The sequence below is a fragment of the Sus scrofa genome, chromosome 6 (assembly GCF_000003025.6).
Source record: "Sus scrofa isolate TJ Tabasco breed Duroc chromosome 6, Sscrofa11.1, whole genome shotgun sequence".
Classification (NCBI taxonomy): domain Eukaryota; kingdom Metazoa; phylum Chordata; class Mammalia; order Artiodactyla; family Suidae; genus Sus; species Sus scrofa.
Genome location: NC_010448.4, coordinates 10,470,200 through 10,491,458, shown reverse-complemented (window position 1 = coordinate 10,491,458; position 21,259 = coordinate 10,470,200). Strand labels below are relative to the sequence as shown.

The following is a 21,259-nucleotide window of genomic DNA, read 5'->3' as shown; positions in this document are numbered from 1 at the left end:
GAGCGATGGACTTTGGAATCTATTAGTCATAGAGCCAGCCATACATAAAAATTGATTTGGTGGCAGACAGTATCAGTAACTATAAAACCATAGAGCAGAGAAAGAGATCTTTTTTGGGTTTTTTTTTTTTTCCCCAGGCGAGGATATCTTTGTGTTCAAACTATATTGGGAGTATTTGGGTGGGAGGGGCAAGATTCAATTTCAAATGATAACTCACAGGGCTGAGATGAACTTGAGATGACGTCTCAGATACTTAACAAGTAACGGCAGTATTGTATTTCCAATATTAATTATATGCGATAATAAAACTCCAGCACTTCCATCATTCAAGTTTTACTCTGAGCTTGCACTGGGACAATTCTGTTTAATCGTCAGCATAAAAGGGAGTGGCTACATAAAAATGCCTCGAAGTTGTCAGAACTTTCCTATACAGTCGGAGGTGGAAAACTGCTCAGACATGTTGGTGGGGGCGTGTCAGATCAGAGCACACCTGGAAAGACGTGTTTAGAAATACCTTCACCATTGCTCCCTAGAGCAGGGCTAATTGCTGCTTATCCCAGAGAGGGGGAACTCAACAATTTGCTGCTTGAAAAAAAAAAAAAAAAATGAGACCAGCACACTGTTTTCTATCACACAACATTGAAACTGAAAAGGAGCATCCCACAAAGTGACCGGGAATATGCCCTCTGCACATTAAAAACTGCTCTGCATTTCCACTTTCTAGGCACAGAATGGGAAACTAATTTGGATCATGTTTAGAAAGATTCCAAATAACGAAGAGGCGTGTTGTGTTTGAGTCACTGGGGTCCTTGGTGACTGGAGGAGGAAAAGAAAGAGGAATTTCCCTTTTCCCAAAATAGTCAACAACAAAAAAAAAAAAAAAAAAAAAGAAGAAGAAAAAAGGAATGAACAGAATCCCTGTAGCTAGCAGGGATCTATGAGTGATATTCTAATTGGTCCTACATTTAAAAAAAAATCCCAATATGACAATAATTTTCCACTGCCTTCTTCTGTTTAAGAACCATCTGTGACTCCCTCCCCCATTTTCTCCTTCACTCCTTTAACTAGAAATATTATCTCATTGACATGCATGTTAAAAAATAATTGAAAAAAAGTGTTTTTCTCTTAACCTTAAAAAAGTGAGCAGGATATATACGATTTCTCTTAAAAGTCTCTACTACATTGCTTTCCAGGGTTCTTAATTAAACGCAGCTTTTTCTTAGCAACAAACCACCTCCTTGTTTTGTATGGGAAACACCAAAACCTAACTGAGAAAACCATCCCGGACACATGCTCCTAATAGTCTCTGTAGTACGTGGATTCTTACCTCCTTGTCCCAAACCATGCACAACTCTGCCTGGTCTTAGTTGAAAGAACATGACGATGCCTTATCCGGCCAGCCTTCCACGGAATCAGCCTGCAAAGCCCCCCACCCAGACACCTGCTCCTCGTTTGTTTCCAAGCAGAGGATGACTGAGCAGCCTGATGCTAATAGTCAGTTCTTGATGGGCAAAGGCAGCCAGAGCCTCTGCAGTGAGTGATCTGATTAATCAGGCTCAGGGGCTGCCTAAAGATGAGGTCCTTACAGGTGGTAGCAGGAACAGAGGGGACCTCCAGCCATTCAGCCCTCATCAAACAATGAGGGGTTGTTTTAGAAACTGCAGCCAGCCTCTCCGGTTGGACAAAAGGTGAATTTCTCAAGGGCAAATTCCTCCCCCTCTCCTGTCCCCTCACTCCCCCACTCCCTGGTGCACAGGCTTTCCACCATGACTCTGCCATCCCCCCTTCTCCCCAACATGATCCTTGGTCCCCTGAGAGGCTAAAAGTGATAGAACCACAGCCAAACATCAAGGTCTTGCTATAGATACCACGGATCAGGGATCAGCTGGTCTCTGGTAGCTGATGGGAACAATGAAAATGAGGAATTTTTTTTTTTCCGGGCGCCAAGGAGACGTTAATAAATGACAGAAGTAGAGGGTATTCTGGAGATGTGCAGCGGGGGGGGGGGGCGCTCAAAAAAGAGACCCCTCCCACCCCGACCTCAAGCTACCTGTTTCCTCCCCCTAAAAGCAGTAGTTGGGAATCGATGACAGGAGGACAGAGAAAAAGAGAGAAGCGAGGAAAAGGGAGAAAGAGGCCAGGAGTGAAGAAGCTTGGGGAGGGAAGATGGGGGAGCAGAGCGATGGGGAAGAAGAGGGTAAGTTCTTCTTCCCCCACCAACAGTTCTTCCCTGCCGGCTTTCCAGGAAGAGCAAGGAAATGAGGGAAGGTGCCTTTTGATATCAGCCACCTGGTCAACGTCCGTTCACTTTCTAATTTCTCACTGCAGCAAAGATTTTTTTTTTTTTTTAAACCAGCCGTCTGTGAACGAGGGAAAGTATTGTTTTCTCATTTATGTGACTTGCAGCTCGAGGCACTGATTCTTTTGATAAGTTCAGAGTCCTGGCCACATCCCCCCTCTCCAAACAGGAACCATTCCCAGGTCGCGTGCACACCTGCCAGGTTGGGGGAGGGGTGAGCTCATCTACCTTTTCTCTCTTTGGGGGGGGGGGAAGAGAAGGGTCAAAGTGCCTGGAAAGGCCTTTCTAAGGGTGGAAGGCGAATACGAACCATGGTTTAATCCACTGCCGCCGCCGACCACGCTGCTGTCACCGGCTAAGGCTGAGGCGACCGACGCACAGCAGAGGCAGCACAGCTGGAGCGCCTGTAAGAGAAAAGGTGACACCTCGCGTGAGCGGCGCGGCGGGGCTGGCATCCCGGCCACCCGCTGTCTGCGCGCCCCTCGCCGGGCACCTGCCTGGGCCACGCGCCCTCGTCCCACGGGCCCCCAAGGCGGGCCCGAGCGGACGGCGGGGAGGGCGCACGCGAGCAGGAGGGCGCACTCCATGGTCAGGTGCGGGCGCGGCGGCTGCGGGCGGCGCGCATTCTCCCCGCCGCCCGGGAGCGCGGCGCTCCAGGTGCGGCGCCAGGTGGGAGCCGCCGCCGCCGCCGCTCACATCGCGGGCCGGGCGCGCCGGGGCCTCTCTGCTCCGGCCGCCTGCGCACCTCCCTCCCGCCGAGGGGCTTGCGCGGCGGCGCCTGCGGCTCCGGGGGGCGGGACGGGGGCGCCCCGGGCCGGGGCTGGCGCGCGCCTCGGAGCGCAGACGGCCGGGGCACTCTGTCCGCGCCCGCCCGCCCGCCCGCCACTCTGTGCGTCTGTCTGTGTCGGGGTGAGCGTCTGAGGCGCCCGGGGCCGGCAGCGCCAGCTGGCTCCCCCGGCGCGCCGGAGCCGAGCGCCCGCCTCTCCACCGCTCGGTGATTGGCGACCAGCGGCTCCCGGGCCGGTCCGAGCCCCCGGGCTGGTGCAAGGGCGTGGGATTCCCCGCTCCCGCTCCGAGGGAGGGGGCGCAGGGGGAGGGGAAGCCGGGGGAGAGGGAGAGGGAAGGGGAGGGAGGGACCGATCGCGGAGGGAGGGAGGGGAGCGCCCTGGGCCCGGCTGGGAGAGCGCCACTGCAGCGCACGGAGAGATGAGCTGAGCACAAGAAGCTCAGGTGAGGGGCGCGACTCCTTTCCCTGCCTGCGCAGACTTCGCTTTTACTTAAGTCTTCTGGCGAGACGGCCAGGTATTAAGCGTTCTCAGTATCTTCAAAGTGCCTGGCACCCTCGCCCGCTTTATCTCACTCACCTGGGGCCCCAGCCTTGCAAAGATGGAAACTCTTAACCCCTTATCCTGGATAAAGATGAGGAAACGACTCGGCTGGGCTCGAAGTGGCCTCTCTGCTTAAACAGTAATCCCGCTCACTTGGTCATTCGCAAATCTCAGGCGGCGTGGACAGCTGGAACCAGGAGTCTTGTTGCCGCCTCCAGCGTGTGAAAAACCAGGCTGGTTGGCGGGGGCCTCGCCTCTGCAAGTGACCATGTTTCCAATTCCTGACGATCATACCCTGGCCCCCAGACACAAAGACATACAGACACACACACACCGTCACCTGCGGAAATCAGCCCTAAGCAGTGCCGCCTTCACCATGAATGCACCCCGTCTGCCGCGCGCCTGCTCATTTACTCAACACGTTTATTTGATCATTTGATCCCTACTGTTTGTGCGGATGAACATAATATATTCTCCTCACAGGCTAAGGGAAAAGACCCTCAAGGGATAACTCAAGAACCCCAGAACCAAAATGATCACAAATACTGTCTAGGAAAGGAATGGGCTCCTGAAAATTAGGAGAACCGAGGAGTTCAGTTCCGTTAGGGAGGGGGGTGGATAAGAGTATGTGTATAACTTGTCTCTTAGGAGCTGACATTTCAAAAAAAAAAAAAAAAAGCCAGAGAGGAGTTTCCACTGTGGCTCAGCAGTAAGGAACCGGACTGGTATCCATAAGGATGAGGTTTGATCCCTGGCCTCGCTCAGTGGGTTTAGGATCCTGCATTGCCCTGAGGTGTGGTGTAGGTTGCAGACTTGGCTTGGACCCTGCATTGCGGTAGCTGTGGCATAGGCTGGCAGCTGTAGCTCTGATTGGATCCCTAGCCTGGGAAAGGCTTACAGGCCAGAGGGAGAGGCAGAAACAGCGATGGCCAGGTCAAAAGGACCTTGTAGGCTGGGGTAATACAGGTAAGAAACTTGGATTTAAAGTGTGTGTGTGGAATTCCTGTCATGGTTCAGTGGAAACAAATCTGACGAGCATCCATGAGGATGCAAGTTCAATCCCTGGCCCCACTCAGTGGATTAAGAATCCAGCATTGCTGTAAACTGTGGTGTAGGTCCCAGAAGCGGCTCAGATCCTGCTATGCTGTGGCTGTGGTGTAGGCCAGCAGCTACAACTCTGATTTGACCCCTAGCCTGGGAACCTCCATATACTGTGGGTGCAGCCCTAAAAAGATATAAGAAAAGGGTGTGAGTGGATGTGTGTGTTACATATGTGCATTTATGTATGTGTGTAAGAGGAAACACTGTTTTCATGTGTGGGTGTGGACTGGGGATGCTGAGGCAAGGCCAGAGGGCAGTAAGTCAGGAAGCTGTTGCTAGAATTGAGGTGAGAAATGACAATATCTTGGCCCAGGGTTGAGGCAGTGGAGGTGGTTGTCTACTTGCTTCCAAGGGTACCCAGGTGGCTAAGAGGAGGTCCACATCACAGCGTAGAACAAGCGAGAGCTCAGTGTACATTGTCTGTTTCATTGGGTGCAGCCATGAAGACGTAAATCTGGGGCTGTCGAAGCAGAGAATGTTGCACAGCTTCTGCCTGGGGGGATTATTTTGCAAAGGCCTCACAGCGAGAAAACCCAGGTTCAACAAATCTCTTGGGTTTCGCAACACAATCTCTTTAAGCTCCTGTGGCCTCTGTGTTAAAATCTGTGAAATAGGGATAAACACAGTCTATGAAAAGGATATCCCAAGGATTAAGTGAATGTTCTTCTGAGCGCTTTATAAGTGGGCTTTAAAAATAAGAACAGATGATAGCCTGTATTTCTGTTACGTCATCCTATATCAGACTTGAAGGCGCACCAAAATTGCCCATGATGCTGGCTCGAAATGCAGATGCTTGGGCCGCCAGCCATGGAAATTCTGAATCAGTAGGTTTGGCGTAGGGCCCAAATGTGCATTATAGCCAGTGCCTATGGGTGATTGTGACACAGGTGACTTCAGTGTTGTATATGATTTCAGTGAAGAGCTGTACACTGAAAAAAAGCTGGACATGAAGGACATGTTATAAGCTAGGCCACGAAGCAATGAACCAGATTAAAAAAAGGACAGTGGGCTGGATGGACATGATGGTCAGCCTTACTCTAAAGGAAGCTGGAGGGGCACAGAGTTTGTCCATACTCAGCAGGGAAAAAAAAGTGTCCCTCACCTACATTCTCCAGTGAGATGCCTGCTTCTAAAGTCATCCACAGCTCTTTGGTTTCCCTCTTTTGCACCCAGGAATAGAAATTCCTCAGAATGGCCAGGGTTTGAGTCTCAGAGAACAGGTCTTACCGGCCCCCTAGGCCAGACTGGTGCTGCTCACCCTCAGCACTATCGATCAGCACTCTGGTTCCACAGCCGCCACTGATTTTGCAGCGCTTCTCTTACTCCTCAGAAACCTTTGTACCCAGTATATCTGAGCTCTTGATAGTTTGGTACAGAAACCAAGACCTGTGTCTCACATAGTCCCATATGAGCCAAAATTCTCATTCTCTTCTTTTGCAGATGCCCAGGCCCAATTTCTCCAGGCCAGTACACAAACACTGACAAGCCATAACTTTGGGGATGATTTTCCACACTCAATATTCCGGGAACTAGCCCTGCAATATGTATAAATGGCCTCTAGATGGTGACAGAGAGTCAGGAGCACATGGTCCTCTCAGTTATGACTTGGAAAAGAGCACCTGCTTCTAAATTACTTGGAAATGTAAATATTAGCTGATTTTAAAATTATAAATCAAAGACACTATAAAAAATATCTAAAGTTCCTAGTAATCCATCTCAGTCCCATTTGAGCTGCTATAACAGGACACCATGACCTAGCTGACTTAGGAGCAATAAAAATGTATTACTTCCAGTTCTGGAGGCTGGGAGGTTCAAGATGAAGGCACCAGCAGATTCGGTTGGTGTCTCATGAAATCCTGCTTCCCGGTTCATAGGTGGTCTTTTTGCTATGTCCTCACATGGTGGCAGGGGTGAGGGATGTCTCTGGGGTCTCTTTTGTAAGGGAATGAACTCCTTTCCTGAGGACTTAGTCCTCACGACCTCATCACCTCCCAAAGGCCTCACTTCCAAATGAGAGCACCCTGGGGGTTAGGTTTCAGTATATGATTTGGGGGAGGGGGCATAAACATCGCATAAACCAATGGGAAAAAGAAAAGCAATCTCTATCATATTGTGTTCAGTCAAACTTAGCCCAGAGCCTTGGCACCCAAGCAGGCATTCAGTAAATCTTTGTAGGAAGGAAAGGAGGGAAGAAGGGAGGAAATGGTGGGGAAATTGAGAGATGGCACAGTTTCATTCTGACTTTCCCCCTTTTTCTGTCCTTTAAAATCACTGGTTCACTTCTAGGCATTGGTTTCTCATCATTTGACACTGATATAAATTGAATTTTTTTTTTAAAAAAGATGCTGTGCTCTAAATCATGTATCTCCTCCTGGCCAGAGCAAGAAATAAATGGCGATCCCCATTATTTATCCACTTTCCCCTTGATCTCTGCTGCATGAAGACACAAGGGCCTCTTCCACAGAAAGAAACATTTAGCGCCTCTCCCCCCACAGCTGACTTTCACAGAGGGATGTTGCCTCTGATGTTTTAAAGCTGTACTGAGTGGCTCGTCAGGATTCATTTAACAGATTCCTGATGGCTTCCTGTAGAAAGTAGCTCCATGTCCAGAGAGAAGATGTCCAAGGTCCTATATCCAAGCCTAGAACAGTATACAATAGAAACAGAAAGTAAGACTTGGAGTTCCCATTGTAGCTCAGCAGTATTGAACCTGACTAGTATCCATAAGGACGTGGGTTCAACCCCTGGCCTTGCTCAGTGGGTTAAGGATCTGGCATTGCCGTGAGCTGCAATGAAGGTCAAAGACAAGGCTTGGATCTGGTGTTGCTGTGACTAAGGCATAGGCTGGCAGGTGTAGCTTCCACTCAACCCCTAGCCTGGGAACTTCCATATGCTGCAGGTGCAGCCCTAAAAAACAAAACAAAACAAGACAAAACAAAAAAAGAAAAGAAAGGAAAGAAAGAAAATAAGACTTAACTTATTTCAACACAGTAGCCAAAAAGAAAAATAAAGAGATGGAAATGGATTTACATCCTTGAGCCCTGAGAGGCGAGGGCTGCCTTCTGGCCGATGTCTCAGAAACAAGGTGCAGCTGACAACACTGTCCTCAAAAACAGTGGGGAAAGTGGGATGGCGGAAGAGGATGACAACAAAGAAGCATCTTCCTTAGAGAGAACCATCCAGAAAGATAAGGCATTTGACACACAAACTAAAGACATGCAGGGACTGTGTTTTATAAGTGACCGCAGATTATCTGCCAACACAGTTTAGGAAGGCATCACCAACAGCTCCCCCTCCTCCAATTCGATTTAGGCTTGGATTACACCTTCCTGGGACACTGGCGTCGATTTCTTCTCTTGGCATCCTGTGCTTGTCTCTGAAAAGGCTTTCTCTCCTCATCTTCCCTCTGTTGATCCCTCTCTGTCTATACCCACTGCTTTCCTGCTCTGTGTTCAGTCTTTTCCCAAGCCCTACCACGAAAAGCAGCTCGCCTGCCCACAGCTGAGGAGGCAGCATTAGAATCAGACCCCTATGCCCACAACTGAACTCAAGGCCACGTTCTGCACTCAGCTGCAGAGCAGAACGGAGACTTTGCAAGAGCTCTGGAAAATATCAGGCTGCCTGGGAAAGGGAAATGACTCTTGTCTACCTCCTGCATTTGCTCACACTCCACCACCAGCTCTCATCACGCCCAGGTTTAGACATCTGCCCGGATGATTCTCAAACTCACATCTCCCCCACCAGCCAGTCCCCCCGAAGCCCGGGACAGCCAAGACTGGCAACGACGACTACAGCTAATCACAATCACCTGGCCAGTTGTTAGAACTGACGTTCTTGGGCATCCCTCTGAATATTCCAATTAAGTGGGTCTGGGACGAGGCCCAGACATCTGTCTTTGAACCGACACCTGCGTGTTGCTGATGTAACTAAATATATTACAAACCCGTAATTGTGGCCCACTGGACTTACACCTCCACGTGAACGCCAGCACTGCTTCCCGGCCAATAGGATTTAAAGCTTCTGGGCTGCCTTGGACTCATTTCTTATCCGTGGAGGAAGCAAAGTATAATAAAAAGGATAAAGGACGGGCTTGGGCTTGGATCCTGGGCATAGTGATGAGTGGGAAGTATTTGTTGTTTGATTAGCATTTGGGACTTTGGAGAGGAGATGTGAATTCTAAACATTTCCATCTCCCTGTTTTCTGGTTTAATTCAGAGCTGCCCAAACATACTAACACTTTCTTTTTGACAAAAAATTATTGGCCAAAGAGGTGGGCTCTGGATTCAAATGTGACCTGTTAGAATCACTCCCTGGTGTTGATCTACTTGGGTGAATGAACCCATCTTTCAGCCAAGGTTATCAGAGTACGCAATTAAAACCTAGATTCGTCAGCAGCCATCCTCCTGAGCTGCAAAAAATGAAATCCATCAAGTAGGAGGGAAAGAGGAAAATACACACGCCCCAGTTGGAGACCATGATTCCTGTACCATTTCATGTAGTCCTTGAAATCACTGCCATTTAAGCCAAGAAACTTCTCCCCAATTCCTTTCCCCTTAAAGTGGGTCTGGAATGGGTTTCTATCACTTTCAATGAAAAGAATCCTCATATTTTTGCTATGTGACATTGAATGCAAAAAGTCCTATGTGCCTATCTCTTGCTCAGGGTGAAGCATCCCTACTTCACATGTTTTTTTCATGAGGGTTGAATAAAACATAAACTATCTGATGCAGAACCCCAAATCACTGGTGCTTGCTTCTCCCCCGACCCACCTTTTCTTTTTTGAACTTCTTTGAACCTTATTCCATTTCCTGAGGCTGTGAACGGCTGCTCAGAGACAGAGTCCCTCAGAATCCTCTTTCATCCAAACTCCAGGGTGGAGCCCGGTATCTCTCATTCAATGTCAGGGCTGCAGCTCCAGGACACAGTGCCCGGGTGCACCTTTGAAAATGAGGTTCCCTTCTTCACTGAGGCTGGAAGGCAGCGGCCAGAAATTGGAAGCTGTGCAAATTAGGACAAGAGCGCTCCCTCTGGGTTCATGACTCCTTTGGGGACAGGATTTAAAAGCCGCAGACCTGCTGGATTTCATTTCAACTCAAGCCCAGACAGGACAGAGCTGTCCACGGGACGGCTGTCCACAGAGCTCAGGTTGGGGTGCAGTCTTTCCTTGCCAAACTGACTAGGAGAAACGCATCCCACCCATTGCTAGGCCCTGCATTACGATTTCTAAATTACCAATTTCATCACTTCCCCCATTTACTCAGCATCATCCCCACAGGTTCCCACTCTCTCCAGGTGATCTTCCGAAAGGCTGGACTGTGCAGGTGCAGGTAAATGCATTACGACCTGGGTCATTTACCCTTCACGTCCTCTGCCCCCAGCTTCCTGAAAACGTCCCCACCAAGGCCAGACTCCAAAGGATAATTTTGTAATCATGAAATGATAAAAGCTATTTAAAAGTACAGAAAATACAAAGAGGTAGACCCTGCTCCTTTTGCTCAGAGAGAGCCATTAAACATGCTTAAAAGAAACTGAGCCTTTGCTAGGGTATCATCTTTAAATTGTAGCATTTGAAACTCGTGATGGCTGCCTCCATTTCCAAAACCTCTCCCCTGCTAGGCTTCCAGTCATTACCTTGTCCTATTTTTTTCCTTTCTCATTTAATTACTTATCAAATAATTTCCCTCCTTTTTTTAAAAAATGGCTGCACCCACGGCATATGAAAGTTCCCGAGTCAAGGACTGAATCTGAGCTGCAGCTGCAGTTGCAGCAATGCTGGATCCTTAAGGCTGGAGACCGAACCTGAGCCTCTGCAGTGACCCAAGCTGTTGCAGTCAGATTCTGAATGCACGGTGCCACAGTGAGAACTCCCTCCCTGCCTTTTGATATCCCTTTAATGTTGGTCTCTGCAGATTTCCACTTCTGCCTCATCTGTTTTCAGGAGAGAATCTCTTTCGTTCCTGAAGGTTCAGGTCCATCTGATTTGCTGGTGTCTCCCAGGTCTTTTTCCAGCCCACGTCTCTGTTTGAAGCTCTAGACACACATTTCCAGCCACACACAGGGCATTTTTAACTGGATGCACCAGAAGCATCTAAACTCAATAAGGCACCAAGCATGAACTACTAGCTACTCTCCATCTGCCGCCACCAGGTACTCAGAATCTCAAACTGGGACGTTTGGGTGCCTACCCTGGAAGTGGGAAGAGGGAGATATTTGCTTTTCCAATGATCAGCTTTTTTATACAATATTTAAAAGCCACACTCCAGGGAGTCCCTGCTGTGGCTCAGCAGGTTATGAACCTGACTGGTATCCAAGAGGATGCAGGTTCAATTCCTGGCCTCACTCAGAGGGTTATGGATCCTGCATTCTGTGAGCTGTGGCATAGGTCACAGACATGGCTCAGATCCCGTATTGCTGTGTCTGTGATGTAGGCTAGCAGTTGAAGCACGGATTAGGCCCCTGGCCTGGGAACTTCTGTATGCCTCAGGTACAGCCCTAAAAAGTAAAAAACAAACAAACAAAAAACAAATCACACTCCATTTACAGTTATTACAAAGTATTGGCTCTACTCCCTTTGATGTACAATAATACATCCTTGAGCCTGTCTTACACCCAAGAGTTTGTACCTCTCCCTCCCAAACCCCTACTTGCCCCTCCCCCTCTTCCCACCAGTAACCAACTGGCTCATGCAACTGTGAGCCTACTTCTTTTCTGTTATATTCACTAGTTTTTGGTCTTTATTTATTTTTGATGGGCGGGGGAGATATTGGTCACCAAACCTGCTTTAGAAATGCCTCAGGACCAGTCCATCATCCAAATCATGCCTGCCTTAATCTACCCCTCAGCACCTGTCACCCCTTCGACTTAGAGAGGGGCGTCTCATCCAGGCCAGATTCCCCCCATCACCCTGGCTGGGTTGGGCTGGGTTAAATGCACCTCCTCATGTTGCCACATCACTATTCCCTGGGTCTCTGCTAGGTCGGTGAGACAAGTGCAGTGGAGGCCTTGACCCCACCCCAACTACCACGGGCTCCTTAGCTGCTAAGGGAAGGACCATGCCATTGTCATCTCTGTTCCTGGGACCAAGAACAGGGCTCGCTAAGAGTAATACTACGTCAAATCAAAACCTCCTGGGCTGGAAGGAAGATGACCCAGGCTGCTGAGACAGGCATTTGCTATCTATCACCTGCCCAGCCAGCCCTGACCAGGGAACCTGAATACCCCGTCTCCCATGAGGAACAAATTCCCTGACAGACTCCACAGCTGCCTGGGAACCAGCTCCAGCTGTTTTTACGGTTTTCACTCTCTCCCTTACTCCCCAGCATAGCTTCATTCCTTCTTCTTCCTGTACTCTCCAATACACAGTGGTCTTTCTTTTTTTTAACCCTCTCTTCCTAAGCAAACCTTATGTTTTTGTGGTTGTTGGAATAAGTCTAAGTGCCTTGAGGCTCACTCTGGTCAGTTTAGCCTTAGGGTTCCCCACCTCAGCTGATGTTCTCAATCTGGGTGCACAATGGCCAAGTCCCACCCCCCAGAGATTCTCAAAGAGTGGGTCTGAATGCTCATGGCGAGGGTTGTTTAAAGACCCCTGGCTCCTGGTGAATCTAATATGCAGCCAGCCAAGCCCCAACCATTGCCTGGAATCTCTGTATTCAGTGCGCCATCCCCAGACCAGCAGCATCCTCATCACCTGCAGCATCTTCAGACCCAGGCTTGGACCTGAATCATATTCTATGTTAATCAAGAACCCGCATGAGATCAAGGTCCCCAGGTGGTTGTACACACAGGAACATTTCAGAAGTGCTGCTTAGGTTCAAACAGATAGCATGTTAATACCCCTGGGCAATAGTCTGCTCTCTATAAGCCTCTGTTTCCCCATCTGTAAGACGGAGATAAAAATAGTACTGTCTCCCCAGATAAGTGGATTAATAAGATGTGGTACTTCTAGACAATGGAATACTATTCGGCCATAAAAAAGAATGAAGTAATGCTACTGCAGCAACATGACTGCAACTAAAAATTCTCATACTAAGTGAAATAAGTCAGAAAGAGAAAGACAAATACCATATGCTATCACTTATATGTGGAATCTAAAATATGGCACAAATGAACCTACTTACAGAATAGAAACAGACTCACGGACATAAAGACTTGTGGTTGCCAAGGGGGAGGGAGTTTGGAACGGACAGGGAGTTTGGGGTTGGTAGATGCAACTAGTACATTTAGCATGGATAAGGAATGAGGTCCTACTATATAGCACAGGGAACTATATCCAGTTCCTTATGATAGAACATGATAGAAGATAATATGAGAAAAAAACATGCATATAAATGTATGACTTGATCACTTTGCTGTGCAGCAGAAATTGAAAGACTATTGTAAGTCAACTATAATTAATTTAAAAAAGCTAAAAAAAGAATGGATAAGCAATGAGGTCCTACTGTATAGCACAAGAAACTATGTCCAATCTCAGACCCTGATGGAAAATAAGATCAGAAAGAGAATGTATGACTGGGTCACCTTACTGTGTAACAGAAAATGGCACAATATTGCAAATCAACTATATTTTAATAAAACATTAAAAATGAAAAAAAAAAAAAGTTCCGTCTCCCAAGGAGGGAGGGAGGGTGAAGGTGATTGTGACGATCGTCCGGTGAAGTGCTGGATAAGCCTCATTATCATTCATCCTCTGTCTCTCTCCATCCCTCCACCTGCTATGATTGGGGGTGGGCGAAGCAGGTACCCTTTTTGTTTCTAGGATGCTGGCTGTGTTATCCGGGGAAGCACAGCCAATAGGAGGCCAGCAGATGCCGTTTTCACATCCACACTGAACGTCTCCCGTTGTGAGCACACAGGGAGGGGCGGTTCCCTTGATTTATCTGCATCCCCCGAAAGACCACCATGCTCTGGGCTTCTAGACACTCTACTGACCCAATTACACAATCACCAGCTCCCTGAGAGTGCTGTACGCAGCCCGCATCCCATTACATGGGCAGTCTGTTTCCAGAAGCTGCTCAGTGACGTGGCCCCACCATGACTGAGGCTGGCGTTTCCACAAGGCTGCAAGTCACAATTTCAAGAGGCAGATTATTTAACATCAGTTATTAGAACTCAACTGGCTTTGGCAAGGAATTAATTTAAGGAACCCAAGGTGCCAGAGGGGTAATCGTAAAACGGATGGCGGGGGAGGGGTTCTAATTTTTAAAGCAGTCTGGGATCTATTTAGAGAGGCTCCAAACATCAGGGGTTATGTCCAGACTGCAACCCAATCCTTTATATTGCTCTCTTTCTGAGAGTTCTAGCATCCCCCATGACTGGATGCAGTCTTTCTGGGGAAAGCTAACATTGAACTGGGACATAATAGCAGCCTCGGGACCTCAGAGCCCATGTGCCTGCCCTGAGTACTGGACGTTTTTATGTGCGTTGCATTAAGAGCCACCATCTCTTTGGACAAAGGGGGGAAGCGCTTCCATGGTGGGTGGCCCCAATTAAACCCTGTGCCTAGTGAGTTTCCGCCCAGGCTGACTGGAAGGCAGCCAGGGCTGATTAGAAAGCAGGTACCTCAAATGGCCCAGCGCTGCCATAATGAAAAGCCCTGGAAAACTGCTAAATGACACAGAGGAAAATCATTACAATTGAAAGCCCTCCCACCCCAATCCATGCTCCCTCATGCCTTAAAAAAAAAAAGCCATCTTCAGAATTGCCTAAATATTGCTTTGCCCAATGAGTCAACTGTACAGAAAATGAAAGATCTCTCACACACATGCGGCTTTGAACACACGGCTCTAATTAGGAAACACTTCTTTGGATTTAAAAGCACAGAAGGAGAATGCAGACAAAAACAAAACAAAAACAATCCCCCTCCTGCCAAGAAAAGAAGCAAATTGCCACATACACCATGGAGCTGACAAGGAGGCGTACTATGGAAGGTTTGCAGATAAGACTTAATTTAAAATAATATTTGTTTTCCTTTTGTGATGACAAAACCAATACAAGCTTTTTGAGAAAACCTTGAAAAATAAAATACAATGAGAGAATAAGACTGATTTATCGCCCACCCCTTCACAATGACCGTAGATAACACAGTATCTTTCTTCTGCAAGCACCGTTTTATATGGTTGCGTCTGCACCCTGAATACTTTGTGTCTGGGTTGTTTCACTAGTCTGAGATACAGAATATGTTGCAGGTATTAAAAGTCCCCCTACCATCGTTGTTAATGGCTAGAACATAATTCATCAGTGGCATGTAACATAACCCACTTAGCAAAACTCCGGAAGCTCCCTTGTCGTGGGACAGCTGAGTTTTAACAATAATGGCAGCAGCAGGGACATCTACACACACACCCCCCAATGGGGAAGAGACATGGGGACTCTCTTGAGTTACACTGGGCCAAACATTATGCCAGGGAATGTTCTGTAGGGTTCCTCATCAATGGCACTCTGAGAGTGTTATTCCAACCCCTTTTCACAGAGAAGGAAACTTGGGGTTCATTGATGGGTGAGGTCACCAGCCAAGGTTACCGAGTTAGGGGGCAGAGCCAGGGTGATGACCCAAGTCAAGATCATGACCCTTCATCCTTCCTCCTCAGCCATTTGCACAAAGCCGTGTACCCCAAAGAGCATGACTTGGGGGCCAAGCCCGGTTTGTCATGTACCATGCCAAAGATAAGCACGCAAGGACTACATGGTTCATAAATATCCTAATTCTACTTTGAATCTCACGAGTATTATCACTAAGAAACCCAGCAATTGCGTCCCCAAAATATGACATTTGTGAGGCCGTCTTTTCCTAAGAGGTACAAGGAAAATTTAATTTTAGGAGAGTTCGCACTGTGGCACAATGAGTTAAGGATCCAATGTTGCTGCAGCCATGGCTCAGATTTGATCCGTGGCCCAGAAACTTCCATATACCATAGGTATGGCTGAAAAAGAAAAAAAAATTTAGGTGTTCCCTCGTGGCCTAGTGGTTAAAGATCCAGTGTTGTAGCTGTTATAGCTCTGGTCACTGCTGTGGCTTGGGTTCCATCTGTGGCCTGGGAACGTTCACATGCCACAGGGATGGCCAAAAAAATTAAATTTAACACAAGAAGGATATTATAGGTATAGTTAATAATGTAGATATAGGGGAGTTCCTGTCGTGGCTCAGTGGTTAACAAACGACTAGCCTCCATGAAGACGCAGGTTCGATCCCTGGCCTCGCTCAGTGGGTTAAGGATCTGGCATTGCTGTGAGCTGTGGTGTAGGTCACAGACTCAGCTCAGCTCCTGAGTTGCTGTGGCTGTGGTGTAGACCAGCAGCTACAGCTCAGATTCAACCCTAGCCTGGGGACCTCCATACGCTGCCGGTGCACCCCTAAAAGACAAAAAAAATTTTTTTTTAATTAAAGAAAATAATGTAGAACTAGAAAAACAGAAGCACAAAGCATATGTAAGTTTCAGAAAGCTCCACCGTGGTAGACGGAGACTCTGGTTTGGTTGTGAAAGAAATAGTGATAAGAACAACAATAATAAAAGTTTCTCCCACTATTTAATTCCTTACTTGGTGGTAGGCCCAGCACCATTCACATTTAAAGAAAAGAAGTCTCAAAAGTGCTCTGCAGTATAGTTGCCTGATCTGGAAAATGAAAGTAAGAATGCACAAAGGAATTAAGTAATTTCCAGCTGACATAATCTGGCTAAGTGGCAGTGGTGGAATTTGAAAGCGGGTCTGCTCTTTTCCAGAAACACACATAAGATCCATCGCACCATCCTTTTATTGGGTAGCATGAAGTGTTGAGCCAGTGGGCACCATCCTTCCCACTCCCATCATGGAGACAGGAGTTTCCAGTTTCCAGGGAGTCTTAATGGAAGAAGATATTGCGCTTTTGGGGTCCAGTAGCTTCTGGGGTCCAGATGTCTGTGGAGTCATTCCTGAAGCCTTGGCCAGACCAGACCTCAGCTGGGAATAGGCAGCATTTGAAATTCATGCTTAACTTGCAGAGTTACACCACAAAGAACCTTCATTGTTGATCTGGGCTTTCCCTGGGTACCAGAATACTAACCCAGGCAAGTCATCAGTCTGATACAGATGGCATTTATATGCTCAAATGATAGGGGAAAGTATTTGAGAGAAGAAAAATCAGGGGCCTGCTGGAGGGAGGAGGAAAGTGAGGACAAAAAACTTAAGAGAACAAAAACCAAAGAAAATAACCATCAAATGGATGCAATATAATGCAAAGGTAGGTAAACCACTTAAGTGCAAAGGTGGTACTGAGCAAAAGGGTAGCCTCGCATATTAAAATTGGTGGGTATTACATTTTACAGCTATTTAATTTTGACCCTCACAACACCCCTGTGAGGCTGGTAATATAAATAGCAATTGAGAAACTCTAAGCTAGAACACAACATGTATTACAGACTTTAGCTTTTTGCTATTTCTTGGGCTGCTCCCGGGATCCGAGCCACGTCTGCGACCTACACCACAGCTCACGGCAACGCCAGATTGTTAACCCACTGAACAAGGGCAGGGACCGAACCCGCAACCTCACAGTTCCTAGTCGGATTTGTTAACCACTGCGCCACGACGGGAACTCCAGGAACTTTTTTCATTCCATCTTTATATTAAGCCAGGATGACTAACTTTACCCTGTCCCTCAAAACGTGACCACAAGTGGTGTGATCCCTAAATCCCTTGTGCTATTGGAAGGTAGTGGCTTGCCAGAATGGAAGTGACTTTCAGGATCTGCCTCTCACCTTTTTCCTGGACTCCCACCTCTGACCTCTCCACATCACTAGCTCTCATCTCATCCACTGTTCTCTCCTCTGTCCTGCATCAACCCAGACACAGAACATGGCACCTTCTGTTGCCCGAAACCACTCAAGAAAGGCATTCATGTCTATAGCAGTTGTCACTAAAGTTTGGGGACCCAAAAGCATTTTTTTTTTTTTTTTTTTTGCTTTTTAGGGCTGCACCAGAGGCATATGGAAGTTCCCAGCTAGGAGCTGAATCAGAGCTACAGCTACTGCCCTGTATCACAGCTACAGCATCACCAGATCCAATCCACATCTGTGACCTACAACCCAGCTCACAGCAATGCTGGATCCCAAACCAAATGAGTGAGGCCAGGGATCAAATCTGCATCCCCATGGATACTAGTTGGGCTCCTTACCATTGAGCCACAATGGGAACTTCCTGTTTTGTTTTATTTTTTTAATTATGAAAAAATACTGCCTTGGTCAGTGTTCTCCAAAGAAAGAGAAGCAAGAGGACATATGCAGATATGTTAGGGAACCATTGACGGAACCTGCCCACCTTGGCCAGGCACAGTAATAGCCACTTGCATGAGCTGTCTCACAACAGGAGGCCTAACAAGGAACATGATGCTGCCCTGAAAACTAACCAGGAGGATTTGGGAAGGACCAGTAGGAGGGAGGAGTTGACCAACCTCCCAGGATCCTTGGCGCTGGAATCCATCTTGGCCAAGAGATGTGTGCCACCAGGAAGGACCCCGAGCCAGACCCGGCATGGGTGAGGAAGACGACTGGCCAGAGACAACCTGGAAACTAACCCCATTCCCATAAAACCTGAGGCTGCAGCCACATGGCAGAGCAGTTCTCCTGGGTTCCTTCACCCCCCCTGCTGCCCTCCACCTGGACCCCCTTCCCAGTAAGGCCTTCTTCTTTGTCAGCACATATGTCTCCTCAGACAATTCATTTCTGAGGGTTAGACAAGAGCCCCCTCTCGGGCCCTGGAAGGGGTCCCCCTTCCCTCAGCAGACAGAGAGCAGGGCAGTTATTATGAGGGACGGGCTCCCTCAATTATGCAGGCTGGAAGTCCCACCATGGGCCACCTACAAGCTGGAGGCTCACAAAGACAGAGCCACAGTTCTAGTCCAGGCCCAAAGGCCTGAGCACTGGAGGGGGGCGGGGAGAGGGGCAGGCAGTGCTCTAAGTCCCGACCCAAAGGCCTGAAACCAGAAGCCAGGATGTCCAAGTGCAAGGGAAGGGGAATGTCCCAGGTCAGGCAGAGAGAACAAATTCTCCCTTCCTTCCACTTTGGGGACTTCTTGTTCTAGTTAGGCCCTCCGGGGACTGGATGATGGCTACAGACATGGGTGAGGGCTGATCTCTTAACCAAAGCTACCCACTCAAAACCTAATCTCTGCCAGAAACACCCTCACAGACACACCCAGAAATAATGTGTTCTGGGTTATCTGGGCATCCTTAGCCCAGTCAAGCTGACACATAACCTGAAGCACCACAAGTCCACATAACATGCAATTTACCATTTTAACCATTCCGAAGCGTAGCATGCAGTGGCATTAGTGCATCCACAATGCTGTACAATCATCCACCATTGGACGGGTTTACATCATGGAGGTCTAAACTGATTTAAAGTGATAGCAGATATTCTTTCCTCGTAAGTCATCTGGCCACCCATCAGGTTGTGTGAGATCTCCTTAAACCCAAAGACACCTCTCCCTGCCTCTCCGTTTCTCCCTGACCTCCAGTTCCAGGCCTATCTTAGCATACCAAGTAACTCCTTAATGTGCTCTTGCAGAAATAGAAGGTCATTCATTCTGTGCTTCACTTTTCAATTTAACAGGATAACAGAAGCACTGATGTCTCAGACCCTATCTCTACTCCCCAGCCTCCATAATTGAGGGAGCCCGTCCCTCATAATAACTGCCCTGCTCTCTGTCTGCTGAGGGAAGGGGGACCCCTTCCAGGGCCTGAGAGGGGGCTCTTGTCTAACCCTCAGAAATGAATTGTCTGAGGAGACATATGTGCTGACAAAGAAGAAGGCCTTACTGGGAAGGGGGTCCAGGTGGAGGGCAGCAGGGGGGGTGAAGGAACCCAGGAGAACTGCTCTGCCATGTGGCTGCAGCCTCAGGTTTTATGGGAATGGGGTTAGTTTCCAGGTTGTCTCTGGCCAGTCGTCTTCCTCACCCATGCCGGGTCTGGCTCGGGGTCCTTCCTGGTGGCACACATCTCTCGGCCAAGATGGATTCCAGCGCCAAGGATCCTGGGAGGTTGGCCAACTCCTCCCTCCTACTGGTCCTTCCCAAATCCTCCTGGTTAGTTTTCAGGGCAGCATCATGTTCCTTGTTAGGGCCTCCTGTTGTGAGACAGCTCATGCAAGCTGAAAAGATACTAATTTCATCATGGCTATGAGAATGCCGTTTCCATGGGAAAGAGGAAATACTAATTTCCGTTTAGGCTTAAGACAAAAAAATTGATGTTGTTGTCAACTTTTAAAATATAAAAGGTGGAATACATTCTCTCAACTATGGAGCTAGGAGGGAAACCAAGCCAGATCTTTCCATTGTTAATTCAGATTGACTGGATGGAGCCATTTATGAAGGTTGATCCAACAGGTTATAACTGGCATGAATCTAAGCTCAGATTTCTCAATGGGAAGCCTTTCAAACTATCCTCAGGCTCTCGCTTCTCTCTGACCTTTAAACACTCAGTATTGTTGTCAAACCAAATTCAGGTCCACTCACCCAAGTGCAGTAAAGCCAATCTACTGGTACCTGGTTGTAGTGAAGGAAAGTGTATCATTTATTGCAGGGCACCATGCAAGGAGAATGGGTGGCTTATGCTCAAAAATCCTGAACTCTCCAATGGGTTTCAGCAAAAGTATTTTTAGAAGTCCAATGCGCTATCCATTGTGCCACGGAGCCACCTAGCAAAAGTATTTCTGAAGGTCAGGTACAGGGGCATCCCAAGTTATGCGATCAGTTCGTGCACAATTCTTGGATTGGCTGATGGAGCGCTAATAGGGTGGTACCACAGGGGTTAATGGAATCAATCCTTAGGCACCAGTAGGTCTGGGGCTAGGTGCTCATGGTCATTAAGTAGTTAATTTCTCCCATTTGGTAGGGGTTTTAGCATCTGTCAAATAACTCAGGAGGTGTGCATCAGGAGTTAAAGCAGAGGGCAGGGTGGGGGTGGGGGCCTGTCTCAGGAAGGCCCCATAGGGTCTTGCTCTGTTATAGTATTTTGCTCTGTCACAGCAAAGAAAATTAAACCAAAACCTAAAATAAAGCGGGATGGCTTTAGTATTGGGCTTTGAGCCTCTGAGACCTAGGGGCTATGTTAATTGTTATCTTAAACAGTAATTTTCAACCCGGGACATTCCCTATACCCAGGGGACATTTGGCAACATCTGGAGACATTTAGGATTGTCATAACTGGGCTAGGGGTTGCTACCAGCATTTATCGTACAGAGGCCAGGATGTTGCTAAACATCCTACACTGCATAGAGCAGAACCTCCACAACAAAGATTTATCTGGTCCAAAATGCCAACAGCGCCAAAGTTGGGAAATCTGGATCTTAAAGGTTATTCATTTAGCAAACACATATTAAGCATAGTCTATGTATTATATCTTGTGCCAAGCATTGTAAAACTTGTGCCTGTTTCTCTACCATAACTTCTTTTTGTGACAATAATGATAAATATCCAATGAGCATTAAAGGGTACAGGGGCCCATATTAACTCCTCACATATCTAATTATTTCCTATCATCTTCATAATGTCATCATCTCAAAT

General features: G+C 47.7%; 1 protein-coding gene across 1 annotated transcript in view; it reads right to left on the bottom strand.

Annotated features, from left to right (window-relative positions):
- ADAMTS18 (ADAM metallopeptidase with thrombospondin type 1 motif 18) overlaps nt 1–2,955 on the bottom strand; it is a 164,005-nt gene extending 161,050 nt beyond the window's left edge. The window contains 2 exon segments of the mRNA XM_021093765.1: nt 2,610–2,703; nt 2,797–2,955. Of these exon segments, the coding sequence (XP_020949424.1) occupies nt 2,610–2,703; nt 2,797–2,886 (184 nt within the window). The 5' untranslated portion in view covers nt 2,887–2,955.